Source organism: Trachinotus anak, unplaced genomic scaffold (assembly GCF_046630095.1).
Source record: "Trachinotus anak isolate AG129_WGS33_773 ecotype Australia unplaced genomic scaffold, CSIRO_AGI_Tana_v1 ptg000009l, whole genome shotgun sequence".
In the NCBI taxonomy this organism is placed as follows: domain Eukaryota; kingdom Metazoa; phylum Chordata; class Actinopteri; order Carangiformes; family Carangidae; genus Trachinotus; species Trachinotus anak.
Genome location: NW_027273860.1, coordinates 11848677 through 11876569, shown reverse-complemented (window position 1 = coordinate 11876569; position 27893 = coordinate 11848677). Strand labels below are relative to the sequence as shown.

The 27893-nt window shown below is 40.4% G+C and overlaps 1 protein-coding gene across 6 annotated transcripts in view; it reads right to left on the bottom strand.

Annotated features, from left to right (window-relative positions):
• The window catches only part of neto1l (neuropilin (NRP) and tolloid (TLL)-like 1, like), a 66773-nt gene extending 39639 nt beyond the window's left edge, over window positions 1–27134 (bottom strand). For 4 of the 6 annotated variants that reach the window (XR_011691884.1, XM_071485355.1, XM_071485354.1 and 1 more), the window contains exons 1-4: window positions 26086–27134; window positions 25278–25334; window positions 25048–25182; window positions 24334–24582 (exon numbers count right to left, since the gene is read on the bottom strand). Coding sequence is in view for 5 of the 6 variants with exons in the window: in XM_071485355.1 (XP_071341456.1) it covers window positions 24334–24582; window positions 25048–25182; window positions 25278–25334; window positions 26086–26113 (469 nt within the window). In the remaining variant the exon portion in view is untranslated. The remainder of the gene's footprint in view (window positions 1–24333; window positions 24583–25047; window positions 25183–25277; window positions 25335–26085) is intronic. The other 2 variants (XM_071485352.1, XM_071485353.1) reach the window with 2 other exon arrangements.
• Between the last annotated feature and the right edge of the window lie 759 nt (window positions 27135–27893).

Sequence of the window (27893 nt, the reverse complement as noted above, 5' to 3'; positions counted from 1 at the left end):
TCTTTATCATCCATACTTTGTAGTAAAAGTTTGGTTGATTTTAATCTGGAAAACAATAAAAGAAGAGATAACAGTCTTTTCCAGATCCTCTCTGTGGGCTCTGTGTACTTTTAGTTTTAATAGCTTTGCCCTCTATCAGTTCCTGCAGTTCACTTTTAATATTGTCCAAAGCTAAAATATTTTAACAATGCTCTTCAGGGAGCTGCTGGTGTACCTTCCATCCTAAAACTTCCCTTCATAGTTCACTTGTCAAGGTGATAGTGTTGACAGGGCACCTACTTTTGAAAACAAGTTGGGATGAGAAGCTGCACGCCCGACCTCTGACAAGAATTAGACGATACAAATGGAGTGAGACCTCATACATCTATTTCTTCTTTGTTAAAATCAGCCTCTACTGTTTATGTATATACACATATTTGTGTGCATGAGTGTGCGTGATATGGAGAGAGAGAGAGATTGCAGCTGTCAACATGCCAGCCTTTCTCTCTTCTGTCTTGTCAACCTCTCTCCACTTGCACTCTCTGTCCCATGGTGCAGAACAGAGAGGGGTTAGGAAAGCCTTTCTTTTTCTCTTTCATCTCTCTGGCTTTGCTCATCATTCTTGAGTTGGAAATGTCAAGCAGACAGTCACTGTACCATTGTAGGACACACTGTCAACATTGTCACCCATCAAATTGAGTGTCCAACGCACGCACAGTATTGGTTACTGTTTAACATCTAAGCTTCCCACACTGGAGTTCACGTGTTTGACATAAACACTTTCAGCATAGCTTTCTGGGGCTGTGGTCTCCATGCTCCACTGTCATTGTGAAGTTCTAAGGTCACTAACCTTAGAGTCATGAGAGTGATGGCAGCCCAGAAACAAAGACACCATACTCAGACCCCGAGGTCTGCATCATTTCAACATGTCACACACATTTCTAGCATCACTTTGCATCAGGGATGCTGAGCGTTGTGCTGTTAGCAATGTGACATCTGTGTCAAGGCACCCAACTTGATGGGCAGCAATGTTAGTGTGATACACAGGGTTGCAATGGTTGATTTTTTTTAAAGAGTCACAGTCACACGTTCAGTCACACATCAGATGTTATATGTACTTCAGCCTGTGCACATATACACTGTAAATAACCACACTCAAAATTGTGGGTACTTTTTCCATATAATATAATATAATACCACTAACAATACCACTACTATTACTTCTACTACTACTACTACTACTACTACTAATAATAATAATAATACAAATAATAATAATACACTTTATTTGAATAATAATAATACACTTATATTACACCTCATGCATTCTATGTGTAATTGTGCTGTTAATACTGTTCCTTCTGTGGCCCTTCACAGGCTTTAAATCAGTGTAAAAATACAGTGGGGGCTGACACCACTTTCCCATTTACTTGAATGTATATATAAACTATGTGTGCTAACTTGCCTGAGGTACCATTAGTCTCCTGCTACGACCAACCCTCATTTAAAATCAAGCTCATACAGTAGTCCTAAGATGTAAAGTGCAAATAGTACTGGTCCAAATGAATCTCACAGACCAATAAACTCCAAAGTTGTGAAAATGTGACAAAGATATGAGTGTTCTTTTACTTCATAAAATTTTCATCACAGAGACTGGTGCAGAGTGCAAATCAACAACTTTGTATCAGTGTTTGTTCACATTGTGAGCTTTATGAGGCTGCATTTGAAAGCACTGTTGCTTGACATTAGTGTGAGTGTAAGAGTGTGTTTGTCTGAGTAAAACTTCAATTATTACTCCCTTTCGTACGTGCACATGGACCCAACAGATACAAAGTTGTTCTTATTATACTACTTTCTAACCTGCTTGGAGTTCTCTTTGAGGACACGTGCAGTTGGTTCCCCCTGTTGCGTGATCACGATATATTGAAGGGTACAATGATGTCCGCACAGAGCCTTGCGTACACCTCTGATGACGACATTTGCGTCACTCGTACTCTAGTGGACCCTTGCATACTCGCAGATGTGGAAAGTATATTAGCCTAACTGTGTTAATTTAACAGAACATATGGTATGCACACTGTGCATGTGTAGATAAAGATGTTCAACTGTACATATGTGTGAGAGTCTATTAAATGCATCCCCAGCTCCTCTTGCCTCCACTGGGGAGATGAACGATAGCTTGAAGTTTAAGGTTTCCTCTTTGAGCTTGCTGAAAACACACAAAGGAACACGATGTTCACATCGCTGGACCTCCGCTAGAGAGATCCTGGGGAAAACCACTGAATGTTAAAACCATTTATAACCTCCTCCAGTGAGAGATACACATTCTTTATCATTACTAACACAAGCTCTGCAAATATCTGCCTTCTGTCATAGCAGATCCTGATGCAGTTCCTGTGACAGGCTCTGCTCACTGTGTGTGTTTTACTGCAAGTGTGTATGCATCAGTGTAGGCTTGTTTATGACACAAACAGCAGGATATATAACAGACAAAAAAAGGGCAGTTAGAAAAGCTAACATGTAAGTACGGCTGAAGTGCTTTTCCACCTTAGCCTCTTTTGAACATTTGGCTAACAAGATTCATAAATTCAAATTTAACTTGTTTTTCTCTTACTGTCATTGGAAATTCAAATTTGTTAGCAGCTATTTGAAGTAGGAGGTGATGATTTCTTGGATTGCGCCTTTTTTTTTTTTTAATTAGATCAACAACACTTGGAAAACATACACTAGAGTAAAATTTTACTTGTGGCCTTAACAATTAATTTGTAACACTTTGTACACACGTTTTTTTTAGAAGAAACTGCCTTTTTGAGAGTTTGAAAGAGTTACATTTTTCTCCAACCTCATTTATCAGGAGTGATGGTGCTTTTTTTTCCAAATACTTGCAGCTTTAAGTAAGCATAAGGCCCACTTGGCAGTGGGACTCTCGCCTGCCACCAGCACAATAAGAAGGCAACAGGAAGCTAGCCAAGCATTAGCTCTCAGCACTTGCTGTAGGGGTCTAAGCAGCAGGGAAGCTACCGCAACATAGCTTTTGCTATATGTCTGCCAGATTTGGGTATGAATAAATAAACATAGCAAGTTCTGTCCAATTTTCCCTCAGCCCCAAGGCTTCCAACCAGAATACTTCTGACACCTGCTATGATCATTCATTATCCTTTCCTCACATGCATTATTTCACAGGTGCCAAGTTAAAAATAGTTCCATCTATTTTTGATGGGTGCCAACGAATAAGGGAAATAAAGTACACTTGTGCTTGACACAGCACATAGTGCCAGATGAGGAGATTAGTGCTGGTTTAAGCCGTTCCAACTGTGATTCCCACAACCAAATTACTCAACAGGTCACAGTTCACTTGTTAGAAAACAAGGAAGCCTGAGGAGAAGAGGGACACCCACGACATCATTATTACTACATCAGACTGTTAAAAGACTAGTTTTTTTTTCATGTGATATGGAAGGAGTTTTTCTTTGACTTTGAGACAACTCCCTCACATTAAATTGTAATTTGTAAAGGACAGTGGTTAGATTGCCAAATTCAATATTCACTTTAGTCAATTACATAGGGCCCATTACCTCAACTGCTTATTTCTCCGCAAGCAAAAATAAACATTGTAAAAACACCCTGTTGTGTTTTCACACAAATACCCCTGCAGCCAAATCACCTCCTGTGTTAAAACATGCATGTGTGCTGTCTATTGAATAACCTGACAAAAAGCTACAGATTCCATATAGCTGCTTTAAGTCATGGGGCTGGTAGAGTTGAATATAGCAGAAAAATCTCAAAGACACAGTAGTGCTCAGTAGCACCTTGCTGAACCAAGTAAAAGCTTCACCTGAGCCTGTATGTGCTTGTCAGAAGCATTGCAAGCAATCAGCGACTCACATCCTGCTGGGATAACTTTCCAAGGAACCACTGTGACATAAAGTTATGTGTAGAACTACTCCGGAAGTTCTTAAATGTATCCTAATGTACAATCCATAGATTCTATACAGTCCCATGGTGCAAAATACAGATAAAATTAAGGTATGTTATTTAAAATAATCATAATATGTTATTGCTATACTGATATTTGAATGTCCTTTCTTTCTTGCAGAAGTCTTTGCAAATTTGTGGTGGACATACTTAGTTAGCAATTTTCTCAGAGAGAAAACTGTTCATAGCCAAGTCTGTGTGTTATACCAAGTAAGCAGAATACTGAGACATTGCTTCTTCCATAATAATGCAACTTGTGAATTTGATCCCTAGGCAGAAATAGAGGAATGTTTAGAAAACCACTATTTGTCACAAAAGTGCGAAGTCCCATATATTTATTTTTACAGTTGCAAAAGTCGATTCATTTGTCAGTTGATCACCAGAAATTAATTGGCAACAATTTTAACTGTTCAATTCATTTGGTGAAGAGTGAGGATTCACCGCTTTTCTCTGTCATATGTAAACTGAATGCATTTGTAATTAAGACAGTCTATCAAACAAGTAATTTTCACATGTCTCACTGGCAAATGATTCTCACTTGGAGCCCTTATTTGGGTAATAATCAGGACAGAGTCATGATTTGTAGAGAATGGGTTTTGTTAAGTTGGTAAAACTGTAATGAAGTTTGGCAATGAAGCATGGAAAAGGGAAGAGTGAAGCAGCTTAGTAAATCAACTAGTGTGACAGACAGTGTCAACCAGGGGTGAGTGGGAAGCCAGCGAGATGTCGAGCATGGTGCTAATAGATGAAGGGAGGGTACAACATGTCCACTGAAAAATGGCCAAATAATAGTCTACCACACAAAGACAGACATGAGTGAAAAAAACTGGTCACCACTGTCGAAAAAGTGAGAGATGGAGAGAGACAGAGACATTGAGGGGAAAGAAAGAATAAGAAAGAAAGGAAGGAGGGAAGTGAAAGAATACTTGCTGTTAAACAGTATCGAGAAATAGGAAAAACAAGTGATGGGGAATAGGTTAACCAGAGTCTGACAGAAGAACGTGAAAGACTGCAAGTTGTTGTCTTGACTCAGAAGAGAGGAGCAGGTGATCAGTAGTGATGTGATGACTTAAGGTAAGGTGTGTGTGTGTGTGTGTGTGTGTGTGGCTGCAGATGAAGGATAGCTGTCTAGCAAGAAAGGGGAGAGAGAAAGGCCACCAGCCAAGTGGTCTAGCACCATCCTGGAAGAGACAGCATCTGTCTCAGCAAAATAGAGAGAGGCAATCAATAACTACACAGTTAAGGTGTGTCGCTGTGTGCACACACACCCGAACTCTGTGTGTGTGTGTGTGTGTGTGTGTGTTACTGGCGCATTGGCTATTACAGTTTGCTTACACTGCATCTATGTGGCAGATAGAAATATATGGTCTGTGAACGACAGGGGGATGTGTGAATGAGCATGTTTGTCAGTCTGTATTGGTTATGTTGGTCTGTCTGTCGGTCCACCACTGCGGCCAAGAAAGCCAGACTGATACTGTGTGGATTTTTGTGGCCTGATACTGATATCGATTTTGGGATTTTACAGCAGAATCAATCTTGATATGGATCACTCAGATTTGATTTTTTTTTTTTGTTTCCAATAAAGCAAGACATTTTTGTCAGCGCTCTCTGGTGGACAAACTAATTGACTAATTGAAACGGTGAGACACTTTCTAAATTGCTTCAAATCTTGTGGCATTTCTGCACTGACATTTCTTCTTTCCTATTAGCTGACCTGTGGGGTTTATATAGGGGAGGTAGCTGTGCAGAGCCATGCTGTGAATGGAAAGAACCAGTGGAGCAGCAACAGCCAGAAGTTCAGTTTGTATTAGCAGTAACTTACCAAAGCTTCAATCTGTCTGAACAGTAAAATAAGGCTGATTCTGTAAAGTACAAACAGGAACACCAATAACTGGGTGGTTTGCCGTTAAAAATTCTGTACAGAGCTTTATATTCTGCAGTAGATGAGTCCTGCTGATTTTGGCCCAACATCACCATCATGGCAACGTTTCTATTTGGGAAAAACTTTGCTTTATGACCAAATATCTACAAAATTAGTGACACTCCAATAAGCCTCGGGTGTACTTTGTCCAAATTAGCAAATATTAGCATACTAACACACTAAACTGAGATAGTTACCATGAACATTATACTTGCTAAACATTACCATGTTAGCATTACAATTGTTAAAATGTTAGCTTAGCTTTTCTGCACACAGTTAGATTAGCTATTTTCTTTTTCCTTATGAGGCATTGTTGCCGTTGCTACTCTTCTGCCGACTATGTGTTGAGTTGTAAGCAATTTCTGGAAATCCTTTTAAATCATTAAAACATATTATACTGTGTCTCCTCAGAAGTGTGCAGCGTCCTGCTACACTCAGCTACAAACTGAAGCATGTGGTCAATACGGTCCCTTTATCTCCTCTCAAACCTCTCCTTTCACAATATTAATACACCCCCAAGAAGGGGGACTGGAATCTCACTGAGCAGAGGCATAGTATCCAAATCCATTTCTGTTTGGTGCCCAGGCCTAACTAGAAAGCTCTATTTAAGAGTGGCAAAATATAGCTGCTAAGAAGATGATCTGTCACTATGCAATTCACTATGTCACTATTCATAGTGAAGCATGATCTGCTTTATGCAAATATCTGTTTCCGTGGTGTGTGGAGGATGCAAAGCACAATTCATATCATGGATTTTCACCCACATGTGTGTCTACTATGCAAAAAAGCATCAATGTTTTTTAAATATAAAACAGAGTTTCATTTATCACTGCCAGGAAAGTATACAGACATTACTTTTAAATCCCAATGAACGCATGCGCAACCACACAGATTCATGATGGATTAAAGTGTGTCCACAGCTATCAAAAAGATGAATATATATATACTGTATATACACTGCATTTATTTCTGTATGTAACCTTTGAAGTCTAATGGAAATGGGGAGAAACACTCTGATCTCCCAGAGAGAATAACACTGTTGGTCAGATTCACTGCATTCAAAAGGACTGTCTGTTTCTCAATGCGTGTCAGGGGGAATTAAGACCCCTGAATGAGAAATCAAATCACACAGCATTTGCTTTCATCTTCTCTTGAATCGATAGCATGTCATAAAGTATGTTGGAGCAGACCTCGCAGCATTCTGGCATAATCTACCATTGAGGATGACTGCCTCCTCATTTTTCTTCAACACAGTTTCACATAGAAAGGAGCTTCTTGTGATACCTTCGAGCTAACTCGCTAAAATGCCAGGTTCATTCACAGCTACTCTGACACGCTGGGATTAGACCTTCATCAGAGTATGTGTCCTTACAATACAAACATTTCCGTCATCCAATTTAGCCTATTTAGGCTTTCCCCCAGCCTGGGTGTTTGATGGATGTCCAGAGTAGTTGGCAGTGGAGTGGAGAGTAGGCTTTGATGTCCGGGCCCAGACTGTTAGAGTATTCAGGTTGACTTTGATAAACCCCATGCCGCTGCATAAAACCCGCATAAGTGAGTGAAGAAGTGGATGATGGAGAAGATAAATCACCCACATCTCCTTCTAGAAAAGAGAGGCAATTGATTGAGATGACTGAGAATGAGTGAAAAAAAAAATCTTATAGTGCCACAGGGTTGTTTTTCAAAAGATTTACATATGCAATTTCAGGCTTTAGACTTCATAACAGATTGAGAGATGTACATCTCCAAATAAATCGAGACAGCTGAGCCTTTGAATGTGCAGGAAGAGCTGCTGTAGTAGGTGAATATCAGCTTAATCATAAAATAATGAATGATTTGTCAAGAAGTGTGGCGGAGGTCGGTACTCTACATGCACGCCAACGCAACGCCCCATTCACCATTCACCACTATCTAAATTGAAAAGAGTATTTATACCAACTTAGGGATCAGAAGTTAATGGAAGCAGTCATGCATCAATTGAGTTACATAAAAATGTCCATCGGAAAAGGGTGAGATAACTACATCCTTTTAAAAGATTTTTAATTTTCTCAAACTGGCTTTTTGTGTCTGATGGAGGGAATGTGTGTGTGAGTGTGTATGTGTGCATATATGTGTGTGTGTGTGTGTGTGTGTGAGTGTGTGTGTGTATGTGTATGTGGGTGGGGGTTGTAGGCACATTACTGTGAGAGTTTTAATCAGACATCAGAAAGGGTATTAACAGGGAAATGTGCTAAAGCAGTAGGATCAAATAAAGATCTCTCTCCAATGTAATGAAACACTGCTCTTTGGTGTGCTGGCTAATCATGCTGGCCAATTTGCAGCACAGAAAAAAAGGTGCAATGACAGAAGTGGGAAAGTCATTCAGAACTCACTGTCTCTCTGTTATAATACATGTAATGAAACCTTTGGCACAAAAGAAGGACACATTGCCCTCATGTAAACTCTTTTGTCACTCAGTATCTAATGCTTCACAATCCCATCTGTTAGTTTAGAGGAAAACACTATCATTTCTTTTGCTTCAGACATCTGAATCCCAGTCAAACCGTTGCCTCTGGCTGATGAAATCCTTCACACATTTAATGAAATGAAAAACCCCGTCCCAATCAGGACTGCACAGAGAACACCCAAAAGAGATTTTGAAGCGTGTTGACACAACACAAGCTCTGCCAAAATATTAGCACTACACTCGCTGATAAAAGCAATGTCATTTTACTAGAGTTTCTCACAGCTGGAACATTCTGAACCACAACACCTTTAAGAACCTCAAATGTTGGTTATTGAGACTGTCCTTTTCAAAAAACAAGCCCATAGGTCATCTGGGCATGAAGCTTAGTATGATCCATAGCTATATTTTAATGTTGGACTTCTCGCAGACATAGTAATTAAGACAGGAGCAAAGAAGAAAGTTAGGTAAGTATATAGACTGACAAAGGTTGCATTTATTATTGCAACCATGATGACAAAGGTCTTCTAACCTTAAGGAAATTTATTTTAACCCACGCCACCATCTTTTCCTCAACCAAAACAATTAGTGTACCTAACCACACTGTGACCTTTCACAACCTTTATTATTGTTACCATGACAATGAAAGTGCTGTACACCTGCCACTGATATTTTCCTATAGGTCACATCCGGTGGTAGGAACAAACGGTGAAGTGTTAAAAATGTGCACATGTACCATTGTCCCAAACTCAACACCTGGTAAGAGTAATGAGTTTGTACTAAAAATAGTTTTAGAACACTTTCCTAGCTGGCACATTTTCCATTTTTAGTAGAGCCTAATTCTATACACACCTGCAGTAACATCCTAAACACCATAGCAACAACCCTCCTGCCAAGACAATAACTGCAGTAAATCATATCATTGTAGCATCATGCAGTTACCCTTGATGCTGAACAGGGCAACAGTGAGCGGAAAGTTATGTGTTTCACCTTCAAATAAAGCTTTATAAAGGGTGCATGGAAGGCATGGGGGACAATTCTCAACACCATCACAGAGCCCCAGTTGTTGCAGTTGTACCTCAGGCTTGGCTTTGCATTTCAATGAATGCATTTCAATGAAGTGTTCACAGGTTGGGAAGCCAGTGAGGGATCATTTCCTTGCCGTTGCACTAGTCACTCTGACTGGATAGTTAAGGTGCCTCCTTGTAGGAGAGGGTAGGTCTTGTGATCTTACTATACATTAACCTTGATTCACACATATGGACTGAAACACTCAAGGTGCAACAAGCTACCGTACATTGTGAGTGGAACCTCCGGGTCTTAAGCCCCTTTTATACTGGGCATAAAACCTGCTAACACTCACTAACATCTGGCTTTTGTCTACAATATGAGAGGGTACAATTGGCATTCACTCCTGCAGTAGTTACACGTATTTATCAGCTCCCGCTGCGGTGGTGATGTAAAGATGGCACCTGGGTGGCCCCCCTTTTCCATGCTGTGACGTCTTTCAGAGCACAACCACTGGAAACAGACCTGTCACCCGCCCAGCACGGAGAAACACTGCAGCTACACCTGTCGCTGGGAGTGAGCTATAGCCCCAAAATAAGTTTTAAAAACACACAATCACTTGAGACCTAAGCGTCGCAAACGGAGGCTCCAACACTTACAGAAGCATCAACCCAAGGATCAAAAGCAACAGATCCATTTTACCAGTCTGCACTGGCTAGAAGCTCACTCTTTGAAACTGTTTGCCCTCCCCTGCATCTGTGTCTGTGTGTGTGCTCTGTAACTGCATGTGATAACATGCTCCCTGGAGTTGTGTGTCTGTGTCATCTCAGTCTGAACAGAGAGGCAAACTCCTCTGGCAGTGTGAAAGGAGTCAATCGCCTTTTTTGGCGGGTTTAAAACCCACTTATACACACTAATTTCAGTGTGAAAAGGGTATTAGACTCAACAGTCACCCAGTGCAACATGGAGAAGTTGACAAAAGAAAGTCACAACCAATCACGCTTGTTTTGATGTCCTCAGCTGTTTTTTCCTACTCAAACGTGTAAAGGTATTTTAAATATATGGAAAAAAGATGGTTGTCATGGTCATCAGCCTCCCCATTCAATATATTGTACATATAACTTTACTGAGCTCCCATAACTTGAAAGTAATACATGGAAACACATCATTTGGGAAATAAACCACTTGAATTACTGTCCAATCAGAATTGAGTATATAAACTACAACCTGAACCAAACACACCTGCAAGACACCCGCACAATTTGAACAAAAATACTAATGAATACAGCTGTAAAATATTTGACCGGTCATTACCCGATATTGTTATTCAAACAAGTGGTACCAATCTTACTGGCAACTTGCGTAATGCGAGCATCTTTATTAGAAAGCCGAGGTTTTGGTCAAAAACATCTTCCTCGCAGGAAAACAACAAATGCTTTGCAACTCTACACTAAAATGCCAGATTGTCTAAATCAGCTTTGTTTCAGCGAAAAAAGGCAAAACCTCAGATGTTTGACAAGTAGTGTGTCAAGAGATCCACAGAGCTAGTGCCACCAGAAAATTAATATTTAAGCCACACCAAAGCCCTGCTCTCCACATACTCAATTTAAGCATTTTCACTGAGCTTTCTCTGCCACAATCTAAGAATCCACAAAGCCTTGCCTCTTCAGAGGCAGAGCATGATAAAAATCAATGACTCAGACTTCCCTCCCGATCACAGTCAGTCTCTTATATAAGCTACAAACACACAAAACACACAATGAGGTTTTTTAGGGGGGTTTAAACCTAATCCCACCACCATCTCACACCACCCACTTTTATTTATTTCTCTGTCTGATGTATGGCCCTGTGATTTTGTTTCAAGCCCTCTTACCTTGCTCTTTCCAGTGGTGAAATGACATCTGAGGCTGTAGATATTAACTCACAGATGTGTGATTACGAACACAAGAAATTAAGCTCTGTGTGTGTGGTGGAACGGGCTTTTGTGTGTGGTTTTACATGGAATTAAAAGCTGTTTTTTTGGAGGGAGGAGTATTTTACTACAGTATTTTGCTCCATGTCAAACAACAGGTTCAAGCAAGGCAAAGGTTTTTGAAATTATAAGTGAAGTTCATTTCACACAAAGACAAATTATTTTCCTTTGTTATGATTCACCAGTGCAGTCAGCAAGCCACACACATATTTCCCACACATCAGAGAGTTAAAGAGAGAGTGTGAAAAATCAACTAAATCAGAAGGTAAAGTTGGAAGAGTTTTGAAATACTAGGAAATAAAGTGTTGCCCAGAGGGCTAGAAAATTCTCAGCGCAGCCTCCCAGATTCAACCTAATCTTTTCTAATTTAAGAAAAAGAAAATTATGTCTTTGTGGCACACAGCTATCTAGGGAAGTGATGGTGATTTCAATCTCACTTGAATTCTACATCTTACCAGAAGAGCCCCAGAAGGATTAAGCCTGAATATTTAAGATTGCTGTACATGGCACGGGTGGTTATGAATAAGTATTTTGATGGTAACAGACAAAATGTGTGCAGTGTTGTACTGTACTGTATGTCTATTCCACATGAATCTAAATCTCTGCTGCTTAGAAAGTTCACTTTATTTTCTCTTCATGCCTGTTTTCACTTCTGGCATACAAACCGAGGGCCATTGTGACTCCTACAAACAAACTGGAGTACAAAATGAGACAGATTTTTTGATCTAAGGGTATAGATGTAGCTGCTCAGTGGAGGTCCAGTGTGCATGTCTATGTTTGTGCAAAGGGATTAGGCGCAGCATACAGATTTGAGTGGTTTCCTCCAGCTAAAATCCAGCATGTCTCAAACCTTGGATGAGAAATGCCCTCATTAGGAAACAGAGAAGCCTTGTGTTTTTGCATGTGTACGACTCCATGCGTGTGCACAGTGAGCATGTATTGAAAAAAATACGTTTTCCACGCACAAACTCAGCTTTTACTTCTCTTATTTACACAAACAACAAACAAACTAAGCAGATATTTCCAGGGCTCAGTATTGTCGGCCTCTGTCCTGTAGAATGTTTTAAATGTTGCATTACTGTAACCCTAACTATCTAGAATCATAACTCAATAAGAATTACATAAGTGTGCTGAATGGATGAATAATCACTTTTTGACAAGCTGAAGGATTTCCCAAAACAATTTTATGCCCCTACAGCAGACCAGATATTTCATTATAAAGACTGAATACACAAGCATAGTGCACGTATAAAAGAAGATAAAGTCAGGAAGTTGCAATTTCAGACCTGGAGATATGAAGCCAAACAACTGTCACACAAAGACTGTTATCTAGTAATGCATTTTCCGAGCACGGCAATTCAAACATAAGGACAGCAAACTGTTAAGGCACTTAAGGCTGTTTTAAAGCTGTTGCGATGGAAGTGCAGGAATCGCTGTGTGTGCCTCTGTATTTTGAAGAGTTGTTTGTATGCATGTTAGGCACAGAGGCTTATTAGGAGCCACAAGGTAAAAGCCAATTGGCATCCTTTTATAGATGGTGGCGAGAAAAGCCAGTGTCAGCTCAATGAATATTCAGATAGAAGCAGAGCCTTGGGGGGACATGGAGCAGCCCCAATCTTTTATCAGTCTTCCTCACAGCATGGCCATAACCTATTCATAGCAATCCAAATCTTCCTCTCTATCTCTGAATCCCTCTTTCCTTTCCTCCTTCTTTGTCTCTTGGTCTGTTTTTCTGTTTCTGTTTGTCACATATATCGCTCGTATATACAGTCTGCACAGTAGTGTGGCGATGATGTTCCTCTTGCTCTCTCTCTGCCTCACTTTCCCCCAGCTGTACATTTTCCTGCGTAAGGGAATAATGAGAGCCAGCACTGGTGGGTGGCCATGTGCGTCGCATTGTATAGGAGCGCTGTGATTAATCGAGCTTGCCAAATGGAAAATGAAATGCCAGCAAGGCCATGCTGCTCAGCACGCTGTTAGTGTTTGTTTGAGAGAGAAACAGAGATGAACACACATGATCGACTTGCTAACTTTTCCAGGTCCTTGCTCTCGGCAATCTGCCAGAAAGACTCGTCCAATGGAAGAAGATGGTCTTAATTGACTTGCTGGACTCCACTGGTGTACAATCAGTGGTCTGAGGAGGAAATAAAAATGTTCTCTCACACCTTCCTGCACCTCAATAATCACAGATGGATGAGCAATTTGAGCTTTGACAAGGACGAAAAACAACAAAATGCGCAAGAAAAGCTGATCGAAACCAACAGCCTCGCTGTCATCCTGACACTTCTTTTCAGTCTTTGTGACTCAAGGTCTCAGAGCCGAGCAAATGCTTGACACCTTCAGCAAAATGGCTGAAAGTGTACAGAAAAAGATGCATAAAACATTTGCAAAATCTGTTTCGCACCTCCAGGACAGCAAATGTCACTCACACCTTTGGGACGTCAAACAGTAAACATTCAAATTTAACCTGGTCTTTCCTGTAGGAAGTGTTTAGCAGCCCGCAAGCTTGCATAATGGATCTTCTGGATGCAATAGAAATCCTTCACACAGACAGGGGATACAGACGCAGGCAGGAAAACCAAGCAAGTGCTTTTGTGGAAAATTTAGTCCTGGTCTGCTTGGAGATTTTGCCATTATGATTATGAATAAGCTGCAAAATAAGACATCACTTCATCCACCGCTCCAAACCCAGCACAGATACAGACTGATATTGGCTATTCTGTTCTGCTTTGTATACAAGTTTTGTTCCATTATTACGACATTAAATATTTCTCCCTTGGTTGAACCCCGGGAACCTCAGAATAAATAAAATGTGATGGACTGAGAGAAGCTGGAGATTTACAGTCGGCTGTGAACCATAAACCACTTGTCATGGCTATTCTATAAGCTATATATCAAATGGTAATGATATGCATTAACCCTCCAACACAGTCCCAACAGTATATAGAGTGGGACAAGCATTATATGACCCAAGCTGTACTTTCATTTCATGAAATGTACCATCAACTCATTTTATTGTCATTTCCTACAAGGGAGCATTAATATTGTTGTGAGCGTCTGCTTGAACCCACAACTGTTTTATCAATCCGAAATGTTGGGAGGATTACTTGAACTCCACATTTCATAATCCCATCATGGTTTTGCCCTCTTTCATTGTTGAACATCGACATCAAGGCAAAACGGCAAGCGGCGAAACAAAAGCTTGCTGTTACCTATTAGATTACCGTGATGCCAAATGTGATTTAGGTCCCTTTGGAATCAGACATTTGCTCTTAGATGATAAGATGGTTGCGCAATCCACTGCCAGAAAGGATGTAAGAAAATGGGGGAGAAACATGTAGATAATGAAAACAGAACATTCATCAGTCATACTCTTTCTGAGCCAGTTATACCCTGTATGTTAATACACTAACTCCCTGAGGGAGTATCCCACTGATGAGAAGATGAAAACAAAAGCAAAACTCGTCAAGCATGGAAAGCAATCTGCTCTGTAATGTCCTTCAAAATCAGAGCTACAAATGAGAAGCACGATCAAACGTAATTTGCTCACCTTCCAAAAATAAAAAGACCTTTTCTATCAACCCTTCAGAGAATAATTCTCCAAGACATTTTCGATGGGTTGAGGCCTTAATGTGTGCAGAGATAAAACACACAGCTCAATCTCATTGCTGCCTAATACAGCATAATGGAGAGAGTCAGGCTCTCAGCATGACAGCCAGGGATCTACCACAGTGATAGGCTAATGAAACAAAGAGCCCTAGGCGAGCTGTTATGCCTACAGAGGAAGGGAGCTGCGTAAAAAAAATAAATAAAAAAAAGCACTTACAACAACCCAGCTAATTTCCAATGCAGTTCAGAGAGCAAAGACCACATGCATCATGTGTACATTGTAGCAAAGACTGCATGAATACACAATGGGTCACTCTGTTGTGGATGTACCACAGGAAGGACACAGGGGTTTAAATAGCAAAGCGGCCAAGACCCTGTAACAAAATGAAAAGATGCATGATGTAGACAAACACATATACAAATACACATGTTCCAGCATGTACACCTGGGTATTGATACATACGGTGTGTGTGTACAGTAGATACAGACATAAACACACAACCCCTCTGCTCCAATCCCCAAGCCAGGCTACAAATAAACCCCCACACCTACTGTGGTTTACATTACTGCAGACTTACAGCTACAACAGAGCAGTGCCGTGACCCACACAGCATCTGTAGCTGAACAGCAGGCCTGGTTAACAAAGTGCCACAGAGGATAGAAGCAGGAGGCAGGCTGAGTCACTGATTGATCTGCAGGGTAATTGGCTAGGAGCGGCTGAAACAGCCGAAGGACGTAAATATCAGCTATCCTGCTGGATAGCGAGTTAAGTTCTACGGGGCGATAAACTCTGACTGGTTGCCCCCTGAGCAAAGGCTCGTTGACTGATAAGCTGGTGAACATCCTGTACCGAGCTGGAAGGAGTACGGTGTGCTATCAGAGCGAACGGTGGGAGAGGGGGAGTAGAAGTGAAAAGAAAGAGAATGGAATTGCAGTCACACTGGCAAGTGGCACAGTGAAAACCAATGAAAAGCATCCACACGTCTCTGTGAAGAGTGTGTTTCTGGAAACTTGGTGGTGTAATAAAAACCCACAGGTATAGCTGGAGGACTGCTGTAGCTAGTGAGCTAACTGGTAATGAGCTAGTCAGTCAGGAAGATGCAAGCGCTAATCGGTCATAATAGCTCTCTGAGCTAGCAAGCTTACTTCTTGAGTGTAATTTAGCAAGCTATTAAATTTGGTTGGGGACATTAATTTATCAATTTCAAGAGAATTTGTACCATTGATTTCTGTCTCATAACTGTCTACAAACCATAATCTAACAAGTGCTTTACACTGTCAAGCTTTGCGTTCCTTTAAAGTTTAGTTTGCTATTGGTCGATGGTACAAATTTGTGTGCCTTTCCAATTTGTCATGGTTTTGTCCATCATTTCTTTCAGTTATTATGAAATTGTACTCACCAAGAAAGTGCTAAGATCCGGGGACATGGAAACATTACTACAACCAGGTCCGACAATGCAAGAAACATGAACAGTCAGATGATGAAGATGAAGAAACCTACAGCTCCAAAGTCTTGGTCGTGATCATGAGCACAACACTAAATATGGTGTGTCGAAGTTAAACCCTGAAGGTCTGTACATTTTGTTGGACCTTGATAATGGAAAGTTTAGGTAATACCTTTTACTGTTCACCTGTGTTTGACTAACCTGGGGATTGTTTGAAGCCTGTATGATCATCTGACTGTTTGTGTGTCTTGCCATATCTCACTTCCTTTTCAGCAATGCCACCAGATTCCCAGATCTCTGCAAATAACTTTGAGAGTACAATGTTATTATCACCAATACAAATTAATGCCACGTTGTAATAAAATAAAATAATCTAAAGTGAGACATCTCGGCCTTCATATGTATATGGTGTGAAACACATAGAAAGCGTGAACAAGGCAAGGCGGTAAAAGGGGATAGGAGAGAATAAAAGCAGTAGTGTTATCTGAAAAAAGAGAGAGAGAGAGAGATGAGTGAGGAGAGTGAGAGTGCGACCGACCTCTTCCACAGCTGCAAGTGATGTGCCTGCAATGCTAACTCGCTCAGTCCATCCTGTTTTGCTAACAGAGGTAGTATGAGGGGAAGCGGGTCGGCTGAGCTCAAACGTAGCAACTGTTATTCTTCCTCACCACATACAAGCAGAGGAGGCTCTCACTGAAATGAGACTGGTGTGGGCAGCCAGATCTCAAACACACAGGGCTAGATGAGAGACTCCCCAGTAAAACCAAAAGAGAGAGCCAGTTCTCCAATCACAGGTCTGTTTCTTTTTCTAGACTGTTATCAGCTTTTTTTTTTTGTTACATTGAAATGAGTCATCTGGAAAATAAACACAAACAGAGATAAGGTTATTTTCGCATTGCCAAAGCCCTTCAGCTGATAGCATTACTTTGGGGAAATTGCATTATACACGAGGAGCAAATCTGTGCTGTGAGAAATGTACACCTACACATTTTCCCAGTGGAGAAAAGACAGGCCCATAACAATCAGAGAAACAGTAGGCAGCACTGAACAATCGGGGAGAAAGCTCCCAGAAAATGTGACCTGCACTACAGGGAGCACTAATGACACTAAACATTAGAGCAAAACATTGGAAGGAAGATCTTTATTATTTTTTGGTGGCATAGTTTATTAGGATTGACTATATGCAAGCGGCTCATTCAGGCAAACACACTCCTCACTGAGATCTTAGAAGAAAACCAGAAAATGCACCACAGGAGAATTCTCTCTCCATTTCTACTCATGAATTTCATCTTTCTGGGCTCCGAAGTGAATCTGAGCCCCTACCAGTGTTGGGCCATTGAAAATGAGATTTTACTCCCAATTCCTTAGGTGCTATGCCAGTGTGGGACCACATTGTGACAGTGTTTTTCTTGGATTTAGGTTGAGAAGAAACACAATAGACAAAGCCAGATTACATCTCATCAGCTCCGTTGTGGAAATTGTGTCATGATTCTGCAACTGGCATGTTTCATGAAAATGAATCAGATTCTGGTGGATAAAAGTCATGTTTTGCCTTTTTGAAAATCATCAGCAAATACCAATCACAGCTCAATCTTGCCTCTCCAAAAGAAGAGCCCTACTTCTAATTGTCACCATCGCCTTGGCTGTTTCCATGGTGATGTTTTGGCCAAATAATTATATTACTTAGGTTGAGAGTATGTTCAATTCTACCTTACAATACAGTTGACAACCATCATGAATTACTGTATGCCTGTATCTGGCAATCTGGTGAATGTCAGTGATTTGGAAACTTCAGTATGAGAGTTGAGTGGATGAAACTGAACAAAAAGCACTCAAACATTTAAATGTCAAGTTGCCATCAGCAAATGACTTTGGAGACAGATGTGAAACTGGGGAGTAGCTGAACTTTCTCTCCAGCCAGTAATGTTGCCAGTGAGTTCCTTCCAAGAGCAAAGAGTCGATCTCTTTGGTTCAATTTCCAATTTTCCAGTTTGAGTCCATCTAGGTTCAATTTCATGACCCTGCCTCCTTCATGATAGGCCCATACATCCTGTTCCACCTATAATCTTAAATGTCATTCGACTCATTTTATTCCAAAATGATTCTCATCCATTTGGAGCTTGGTTGGGTTACATGGCACCTCGAACAATCAGCGCCATCTTGATTAGATTCATTAGTCATGGCCTATATTTTTAATTTTAGAAAACATGAAGTAGCAGTGAAAATGAAGGCAACATATGAGGCTGTAGAGCTAGTTTGTATTTCACTATTCCAGGGATCCATTTTTTCACATGGTGAATATCACTTTGTGATTTGCAAAATTTGCATTATTTTCACATTTAAATTGCAAATGTTAAAGGTCCAAGCAATCTTTCCAAAGTCACAGTATGTTTGTACATAACAATATGTATAAATGCAAAACTACACAAATCCAATATAGGATGCCATTTTTCCTGAGGCAACACAAAGAAGTGAAATATTTTAATATTGTACATTTAAATCACAGATCTACAAAAGAGGTTTACCTCACATCCAATAATATATATATATATATATATATATATATATATATATATGACAAAGGATTTGCAATCTGGATTTAAGGCAGAAGCGTACTGATCTGTTTTTAAAGACTGGGCTGTTCCATCATCATCATTATTATTTGATTTCCTGAATGTAAAATGTTTATGTACATGACATTAAAAAAGCAAAAAGTTTCTGTTTAAGTTGCGATAAATCTGTTAAAGATAAAGGACAGAAGCAAAGATGAATATATATATATATATGAGAACAGTATATTACCAGTCCCTGAACCAAGGAAATACACAGATTCTCCATATAGCAGCATCTGCCTCAGGACCAGGTCTGGGCTCTGCAAACAGCATGTTCACAGATCACAGTGCAGGGAGCAAGAGTGGGAGAACTTGCAGCTTTTATTTGCTCTGGCTTTGGCTTAAGGTGCTGAAACACCACTTAATCTACCAGTCCACAGGGTTCTAGGGTCAAGGTGCCCTAGGATGACCTGAATACCAGAACGCTGCTCAAATCCCTAAACAACCTTGCATGCACATAGACACAGAAATATACACACCATGCTTCCTTTTCCCTGCTGTACATGCTGTATCCAATATAAAACACTTGCAATTTTATATTACGTGTCATTACTACAGAACAAAGCTGTCTGTCACATTGCACCCCTTTGTTGCTGACCTCTCCAGATGATGTGAATCTTGGGAAGGCAACTTCAGTGCTATGAAAAATGAAAGGCTTGTTCTTGTAGAGGCTTTTTATGATAGACAACAAAATTTTACTCATTATGCTTTGGTTCCATTTGCATCAACACACCACACAGACAATAGCTTAATGTCGTACTCTCACAAGTTGCCACCATTTCAAAACTAAATTATTGCTCCACTATGAATATATTTGGGCAGAATAATGAGGAAGACAGAAAGAAGAAAAAAAAAGAAAGAAAAAGTATATCTCAGGAATTTGTTTTGTAAATTCAAACACAGTCTTGCCTCACTGGCCTGAGGCTCCCAGCACTTTCCTAAAACCTATTCTTGCGGGTGGTTTACAGCTTATACACCTCTGTCCCAGGCTTCCCTATCTTAATTGACTGAACTGCCTTCGACTTGATTATTGAGCAAAAGAACATGATGACTTCTGCAATACATTAATAGTAGCTCTGCATGCTACTTCAAAGTAGTATTAAGATAATATGTTAAGGTTGACTCTACTGCGTATTGGCATTTTAAAACACTCACTCAATAAACACTTGACATTTTTTTTCTCCATAATATCTGGTTTCTGGCTGAGAGTTAAAGGAGAAGCGAGGAATATAAAGCTACCGCTGGCACCACCAACAGTTAGCTTAGCCCAAAGACTGGAAACAGGGAAACAACACAACAATGCGCTCGTCTGTTACCTGTCATCACATCTGTTTATTACATACAAAAACCCAAGTATCAAAATGTGTGTGTGTTATGTGCTAAACTATTTCTTGGCCTCTGTTCGGTGGTACTGTCTTGTAGTCTTGACCTTTATTGTGACTTTACCAGGGCACTAGTGGAGAAATTACCCCGCTTAAAACACAAAGTGTGGATTTTTTGCACAGATTATACAAATGAGATATAACACGTTGTTTAGTGAGCCTTAGAGGTGCTGGTAGGCTGATTTTCACACCATCAGACTTAGCTAGCCTTCCTTTTTCCCTGTTTTAGTCTTAGTGCTAAGCAAAGCTAATCGGCTGTTGGCGGCATTTTTATATTCACTGTAAAGAAATAAAAGTGGTAATGACCTTTGAATAACTGTATTTTCCAGAATGCTGAACTGTTCCTCTAAGTATACTACAGTGTACTCTAGTACTAGTATGGATCTATGATGATTCGATTGTGAGCCCACATGTGTTAGGTGGGCAGAGGTATTTCCTGACTACAGTGCAAGCTATGCTCATAATACAACCAAATATACAAAGAAACTCCAAATACTAACAAACACAATCTACAAATGCGCTGCAAATACTCAGTGTCCCCTGGAAACTCTTCCTATGTTTTATGAGTATCTGCAGTGCGTCTGTGTATTTGGTTATGTTGTGAGTATTTGCAGTGCATGTGTTATGAAATTGATGAAGATGTTTTCTGAATCCATTTGTGTTTTGTCTATTTGCATGTTGTCTACTGCCAGCTGCAGTGTGTTGAGCTCTCAGGACCACCGTATGAATTAGTTCAATAGGAAATAGTTGTTTGTACGATGTCCAACTACCCATATACCTTTCGTACCCTTGCATAAAACTAGCTGCAATGTATTTTGCAGAGGTGGAAAAAGACTCCTCTCTTCTGTGATGTAAGAAGAATCCAAGTGTGAGGCATCTGGGTGTAATTTGTTTGACAAATAAATTGCACATCACATCACTGTGGCAGCCAAGTTAATTTAGTCACTGCTTTGAGTGACTCTCGTGTCTGTTACACCAGCAGCTTCCTCCGATGCCACATATAAATTGAATACATACCATCTGCAGACTTTAAGTGCTTCACTGAAGTACCTTAACATATAATATGACACGGACATTGTAAGATTCCAGTTGCTGCTTCTTCATTCACTGCTGCGGTACCACCGCATTAGTCATCAACAGCACGAGGCTCTGAAAGAACACTGGCAGAATGTGAAGGAGAGGCGTAAGAGTTTTTATCTCTTACCTCCTACAATTACTGAGGAAGGAGAGTAAGAGGAGCTGATTCGTGTCACCTTTGTTGCTTCTTTTTTTTCCGCTCCCATTCATCAGATGAGGGCTGTGTGAATTAGCATGGTTAGCAGAGCAGCTGCAGATGTGAGACACTATTCACACTGCCAGATTTCAGAGCATCAAGTCAAGTGAATTCAGGACTTTTATCTTCTTTAATTATGTAAATCATATGCCACAGATATTTCCTATCAAGTCGAGAGGCAGAACTTTTTTTTCTTTCCTCTCAGCAAAATTTCAATGAAACTCCCAAGAGAAGCAGGAAGACGAAATGATACTTCAATTGCACACTACAGAAAATTTAGTCTAGATTCTCTGTCTATCAGCACTGAAAACAACAAATTATCCTTTTTGTGTGCTTGTGACGTTTTTTGGAGTTACAGTAGCCTCATTTTTTAACCACGTCCATTAGGGAAGACAGTTTTGTAGAACATCCCTCACTGCATCAGACATTAAGATCTGAGCTCAATCGGAAACAAACTGACAAGCATGTACTGTAGCGGTCAACTAAAAAATACTATTATAGTAAGAAGTTTGACATTTTAGAAAATATGCTTATTTGCTCTCTTGCTGAGATGAGAAGATTGATACCACTGTGTGTGTGGTAAATATGGAGGGAGTGCCGCCAGCTGGTTAGCTTAGCCACTTAGCCTACAAAAGTAAAAGTTTGATTTAGATGTAATGTGTTCATTTGTGGGTTTTAAGCAGTGTTCTGGCACGCCCCAAGGTGAATTTTAGAGGGGGCGCAGTTGCATAGAAAGTCAGTGGAAAGACATAATCGGCAACACCAGCCTGTTATAGTGTGAACAGAGGCGAAGATGCATCGCTTCAAATGGAAATGTTTCACCTTGAGCGGAAAATTTGTGCTTATCCTGGGTACTACTTCATAAACATTCAGAAACAAGAGGGAAAAGGAGAGAAACTGGGGGGAAATAACAGACAGAACTGGAGTTCAGAGATCAGTAACACGCAAACACACTGTTGTACTCAGGGTGGGTCTTCACATCCCTAACTAACATAGTTTACAGCTAACATCTGTATAGTTTTTACATGCAGTATTTGAGGCTAATCAAAACAAACTGCACAAACCATACAGGGGTCAGATTTGCAAGAATAACACAAGGTGTAAACTCTGTTCACTTTCTGTCAGAACACCTTTAGTGGTGCTGGTACACAGAGTTTGTTACCTTTTGTTACTTCACAGAGCTCAACTAGCTGTTCCCCCTTGGTTCTAGTCTTCTAAGCTAACTGGCCTCTGGCAGTAGCTCCATATTTGCTGTACAGACATATGGGTGGTATCCATATTCTCATATGAATATCAGCAAAAGAGCAAATTTCCTAGTGCTAACATCAAAGGAAGAGTTCATTTCTTTAATGGTAGCATAGTTAATATGACCCAAAATGCCACCCAGTTATATTGTCTGGTGAATGTTTAGTTTCTCAATTAGCCTTGTTGATGGAATAACACATTTGCAATATCACAAGTGCATTTCTAAAGAGCAAAACAACTCAAAGTTGATAGAGCAAATGATGTGCAAAACCCAGCAGCAGGAGAAGCAAGAGATTCATGCCTCTATATAGCAAAGAACATAAACACGCCTGACACTTGTGTTGATTCATGTTTTACTTTTCTTGCATTTTTTTTCCTTTCCAGCTCCTTTCTGAATTGTACAGAAAATATCGTATTTGACAGTATAACACTGTAACTTTTACTGTGATGACACTCAATACATTTGATCTACAGCAGGTTTCCCCTAGTATATTTTTACATTTACATTTATCTCAGAAATTTACTGTAGCAGTATTTCTGCTTAACAATCCATGGTATGAAATCCTTCATTTTATTCCTCAGTAGATTTTATTGCGACTGACTGCATTTTTTCACCATCGTCTCCATTGAAGAGCTTCACCACTCTGATTTCTTCATAAAGCCACTAGAGATAAATCTATAGCCCCTCTTCACCTCAGTGCCTTTGTTTTCAAAAGCCTGTAGCTAGTAGCATGTTTTTCTGATGAAAGGCTGATGTACTGCGTAAGTGTTCATCATATAAACAATGACAAACTCAGACCTACAACAGTGAAATGGCCCTGAAGGTGCAGCGGATGTGGAGACAAATTGGCATACCGTTCATGTTTCCTGGCACAGTGCCTTTCAAGCCTTCAACACACTAAAAAAGTTGACAGTGTTATTAAACCCAGTCAAGTGTAGGTGAAGAAATATTAAATCATGGTTATGCCCTGATTCCTTGTCATCAATCCTCACAGTGCCTCAGTAATGGGATCTCAAGCAAAGATGAGGCAAATTAAGAAAGTCAAGGTTTTACACACAACCATAATTGCCATGATTGTGTTCGACATTACAGATTACTTTGCTACGCTCTCTTAGCCTCTTCCAGCCCTGTAAACTAAGGAGTGGTGCTACTGAACTGAATTAAAATCTGACACTGTTCCACATCACTCCAGATACAGAGAGAGAAGAAATAACAGCCAAGCCAGTCACAAGAGTGTCCCTGCCAATGACAGTATATTGCCAATGGAAATACTGAGTGTGTGCAGACAGAGAATCAATAAGACTGCAAGAGGCTCCCACAAGGCCGAGTTCCCTGGATGATGTTTGTTATTCATTTGGAGCCTTGCTGTTAGAGCTATAAAGCATGGATATGCTTTCAAAGGAAGAAGTGATTTGACAGATGCAGTAAGGCAAAACAAATACCAAAAAAGAAAAAAAAAAAAAAGTACCTGCAGTGAAGTTGTAACTTGCTGAAAATCCCACCGCTTCCAGTTCACCATCTGTAACAAATTTTATCCATAGATATCGGCCGCTACTCCTGATATCAGGTGGGCTGTGCTGACCGCAGTACCGTCCGAGCATTGGGGAGAAGCCAAATGGTCCATCCCGAACCTCGATGTTGTCAAATTTACATTCCCAAGAGGACTCGATTGAATAACTCTCCTCAAAATGAAGATCGATACACTGCCTTGGGGGGGCTAGAAGACACAATGAAAATAATTACAACCCAGCACAAAGCGGGGAGTAAGACATTAGTCATGCTTTCATTGATGAATCTTCAACCTACTTCATTATTAGAGCATCTGTGCGTTCAATACATATCACCATTGACTGCTGCTAGTCAATTCATTTCTAAAAGACCAGAGCTGATAGTCTCCATGTTCACATGGAGAACATGTTCATGTTTTAACCTGATTATCTTTGCTGATTTATTAAATCTATCAAATATCATCTTCTAATGAGAAAAATAACAGCCTGAAGTGTCCATTAATAAACCTGCCCAAATAAACCAATACAGCTCATCATTCCCTCAGCAGTTACTGTGACCCCCCCACTCCCACCCCACCCCAGCGTAACCCCAGCCAGCTGAATGCTTCAGCTGAGCATAAATAGCTGGATCACCTTGCTTCTTTACTACTGCGGCGCTTAAAAGGAATATTTACCTTCAAGGATGTAGACGCACTCTGTGTCTGGGGGGTATTTGTTTGGGTAATTGGGAGAAGTGAAGAGCCCTCCTTCTGCTTCTTTCACCCACGTTCCACATTGACCTGCAGGCTTCACTCCAGAGTTGTTTTTCACTAAATAATATAAAGGCAAAAAGAAAAAGACAGAGACTGAAGCCTGGAGGAGAAAGGACATCTGAGCAGAAGCGATAGCTTGTGATGAAGATTACCTGCTGTATCCTTCTTTGTTGCCCCAGACAACCCAAGTATGAGAAGACTTGCAACAACTGTAAGAACAGAAAGAGAAATAAATACATTTCTGATCAAGACACTGACATGAGCATCTTCTATTTCTGTTGTTTGTGCACAGCTTGATTTCAGACGAGAAAGGGTTGAGTCAGCGAGGAACCCATTTCAGCTTTGGATTTCATGTCCTGTACATCAGCAATATGCTAACGCTAAACCTGCCCTGTTTGTGACCTTGTACAGAATCAAAAAATAGCAATACAATACCAGACATAATCATGACAACGACCAATTACACTATCAGATAGAAAGAGTCAAATATTCAAATATTCTAAAGAAAACCTGCAGGCTTGTACTGTAACTTGTAAACATATTTTTTTAAATGATTTGTAAGATGATGTTTAAAACATTAAAAAATGATGGAGAACTAAAATATGACTAAAAAAAGATCATACATGTACAACCAAAACACAGTTTTCTTCATGAGTATGATGAGTACATATCCTCCCAAAAGCAAACATGTATGAATTCAATGATAAACAAACCTTACAACAACTTGCAGTGTGACCTTCAACAGTGAGTTTACAGGTTGTGGCAGGATGCAGGATGTCTGTGTGTCACCTCATAATATTTGTTTCACACCAAGAAACCAACATCAATCTGTTCCTATTTTCACTTTAATCTGTTGCTCTGGCATTTGGAGCTTTAAAGGATCACTGTGCTTCTTTTTTCACTGGAGCGTAAGGAAACAAGAAGAGCTTTGAACCAAGTGAGCCTCAGCTGATGTCTTACCGTGATGGAAGCTGTGTCCATGTACCATGTCTGTTCCTTTCACAACCGGCTTCAGACTCAACTAATTCCATTTAGATGTAGGAATACTTGAAAAGAAAAAAAAAAAAGATTGAGATGAGTTTTATGAGAATTCACGCCAGGAAACCGCTCATAGACTACCATACAACCTTCCGCTGAAAAAAAAAAAAAGAGAGGCAATTTTACTCCTTAGAAAAATCTTCAGTGATTTAAAAAAAGAAAAAAAGAAAAATCCTCGCAGATGTGTCACAACAACTAATCACCAGTTTCATATAAAACCAAAAACAGTTCTAAACACTCGCCCGATTTCCATCCAAACGTTTCTAATACCCTTTGGTGCTTTTGATGCACTGAAAGGATTAATAGTCCCGTCATCAGCCCTTCTCTAATCGCTCCACCTTTGCGATCTTCTTCTGGAAAATATCATGGACAGCCTTGTTTTGTCCTCTCTGGTCCCTCTATCAGGAGAGGGGATCCTTCAGGAGCATGCAGAGCCGCGCAACACTCATCTCTGCAGCGTTTTCTTGACTCTTTTGCGGTGCGTTAAAAAAAAAAAAAATCCCCTGGAAAACACAGGGCAGCCCCTTCAAGAAAGAAAACAAAACAAAACAAAAGAAATCAAGTGGATTTCCCTCTGGGCTTCATTTGTCGCTTCCGTGCCCCTCAAAAAGCTGTCAGTGTTGTTCTGAGTGCGTCCCCCCCCCCCCTGACTTGGCTTGTATCAACTGGAGAGCCCCCGCAGCCAGCAGGAGTTAACGCACGATCTCCCTCCTCCTTCCGCTCATTCAGCACCGACTACAGCCGCGTCCAATGCGCCACTGTCCTCACGTACTTTTGACGCACGCATTGAAAACTTCTCCAGGACAACGACTTCATCCGCACATGAACACACACCAGGAAAAAAAAAAAAAAGTAGAGCAGGAAGAAGCTGCTGTGCACGCGTTGTGTGTGCGTGTTTGAGTGTGCGTTTGAACAAAGAAAATGGAGAGGTAAGCAGGAAAGGCAGTGGGATAGGGAATGGAATAAAAAAAAAAAAAAAACGCGTGAGAAACAGGCTGAAGAATTACAGCGCTGTTATGCATGAACAGCTGGGCTTTCATTTAGCTTTTGGTCAGTCACAGCTTAGTTTGTGGTGAAAACCATCTAAAACTATTGCTTCATACTGTTTCTGTAATAACGATGTAGCCTTAGATACAGTAAAAGCTCTATATGCAGCCCACTTCAAGGTTATCATGGATGGCACTTTCAGATTTTCTCCTTGCCTCTCTATGTTTCCAATCTCTACAAGAACTGGAGATGTAAAGTGAACTACGCATGAAGAAGCTGCACTTTTTTTCTATTCTCTCTTCACTTTTTTTTTTCTCAAGGAAGTGACAAAGACACATTAGTTTCCTGAAGTGTGAGTGTCGGGGTGTATCCACACTCATCCACTGAGTGTGTAGCCGCTCACACACCTGATGACAAAGCTGATCAGAGGGTGCCCAGGGACAAGTCAGGGGCCCAGGCTCCCAAAATAGTCTTGGCACCCAGCAGACAATATCCATCTTCAGATACTCCTGCTGCAGAGGCAATCTTGGACTCAGGCCTTCTGCCTGTATGTTAATGTCGCTGGTTAGAATTCGCTGGACAATTTGGATCAGCTTGAAATAAAATGTAAATGATAGCGGATGCCTGTGTAAACTCCTTTGTAGTGGTGTTATGCCCACAACAGACTTGACTACAATGTCTGTTCTCTCTCTTCTGTCTCTCTTTCCCTCTTTTTTTTTTTTTCTAGTGCATACACCCTCTTG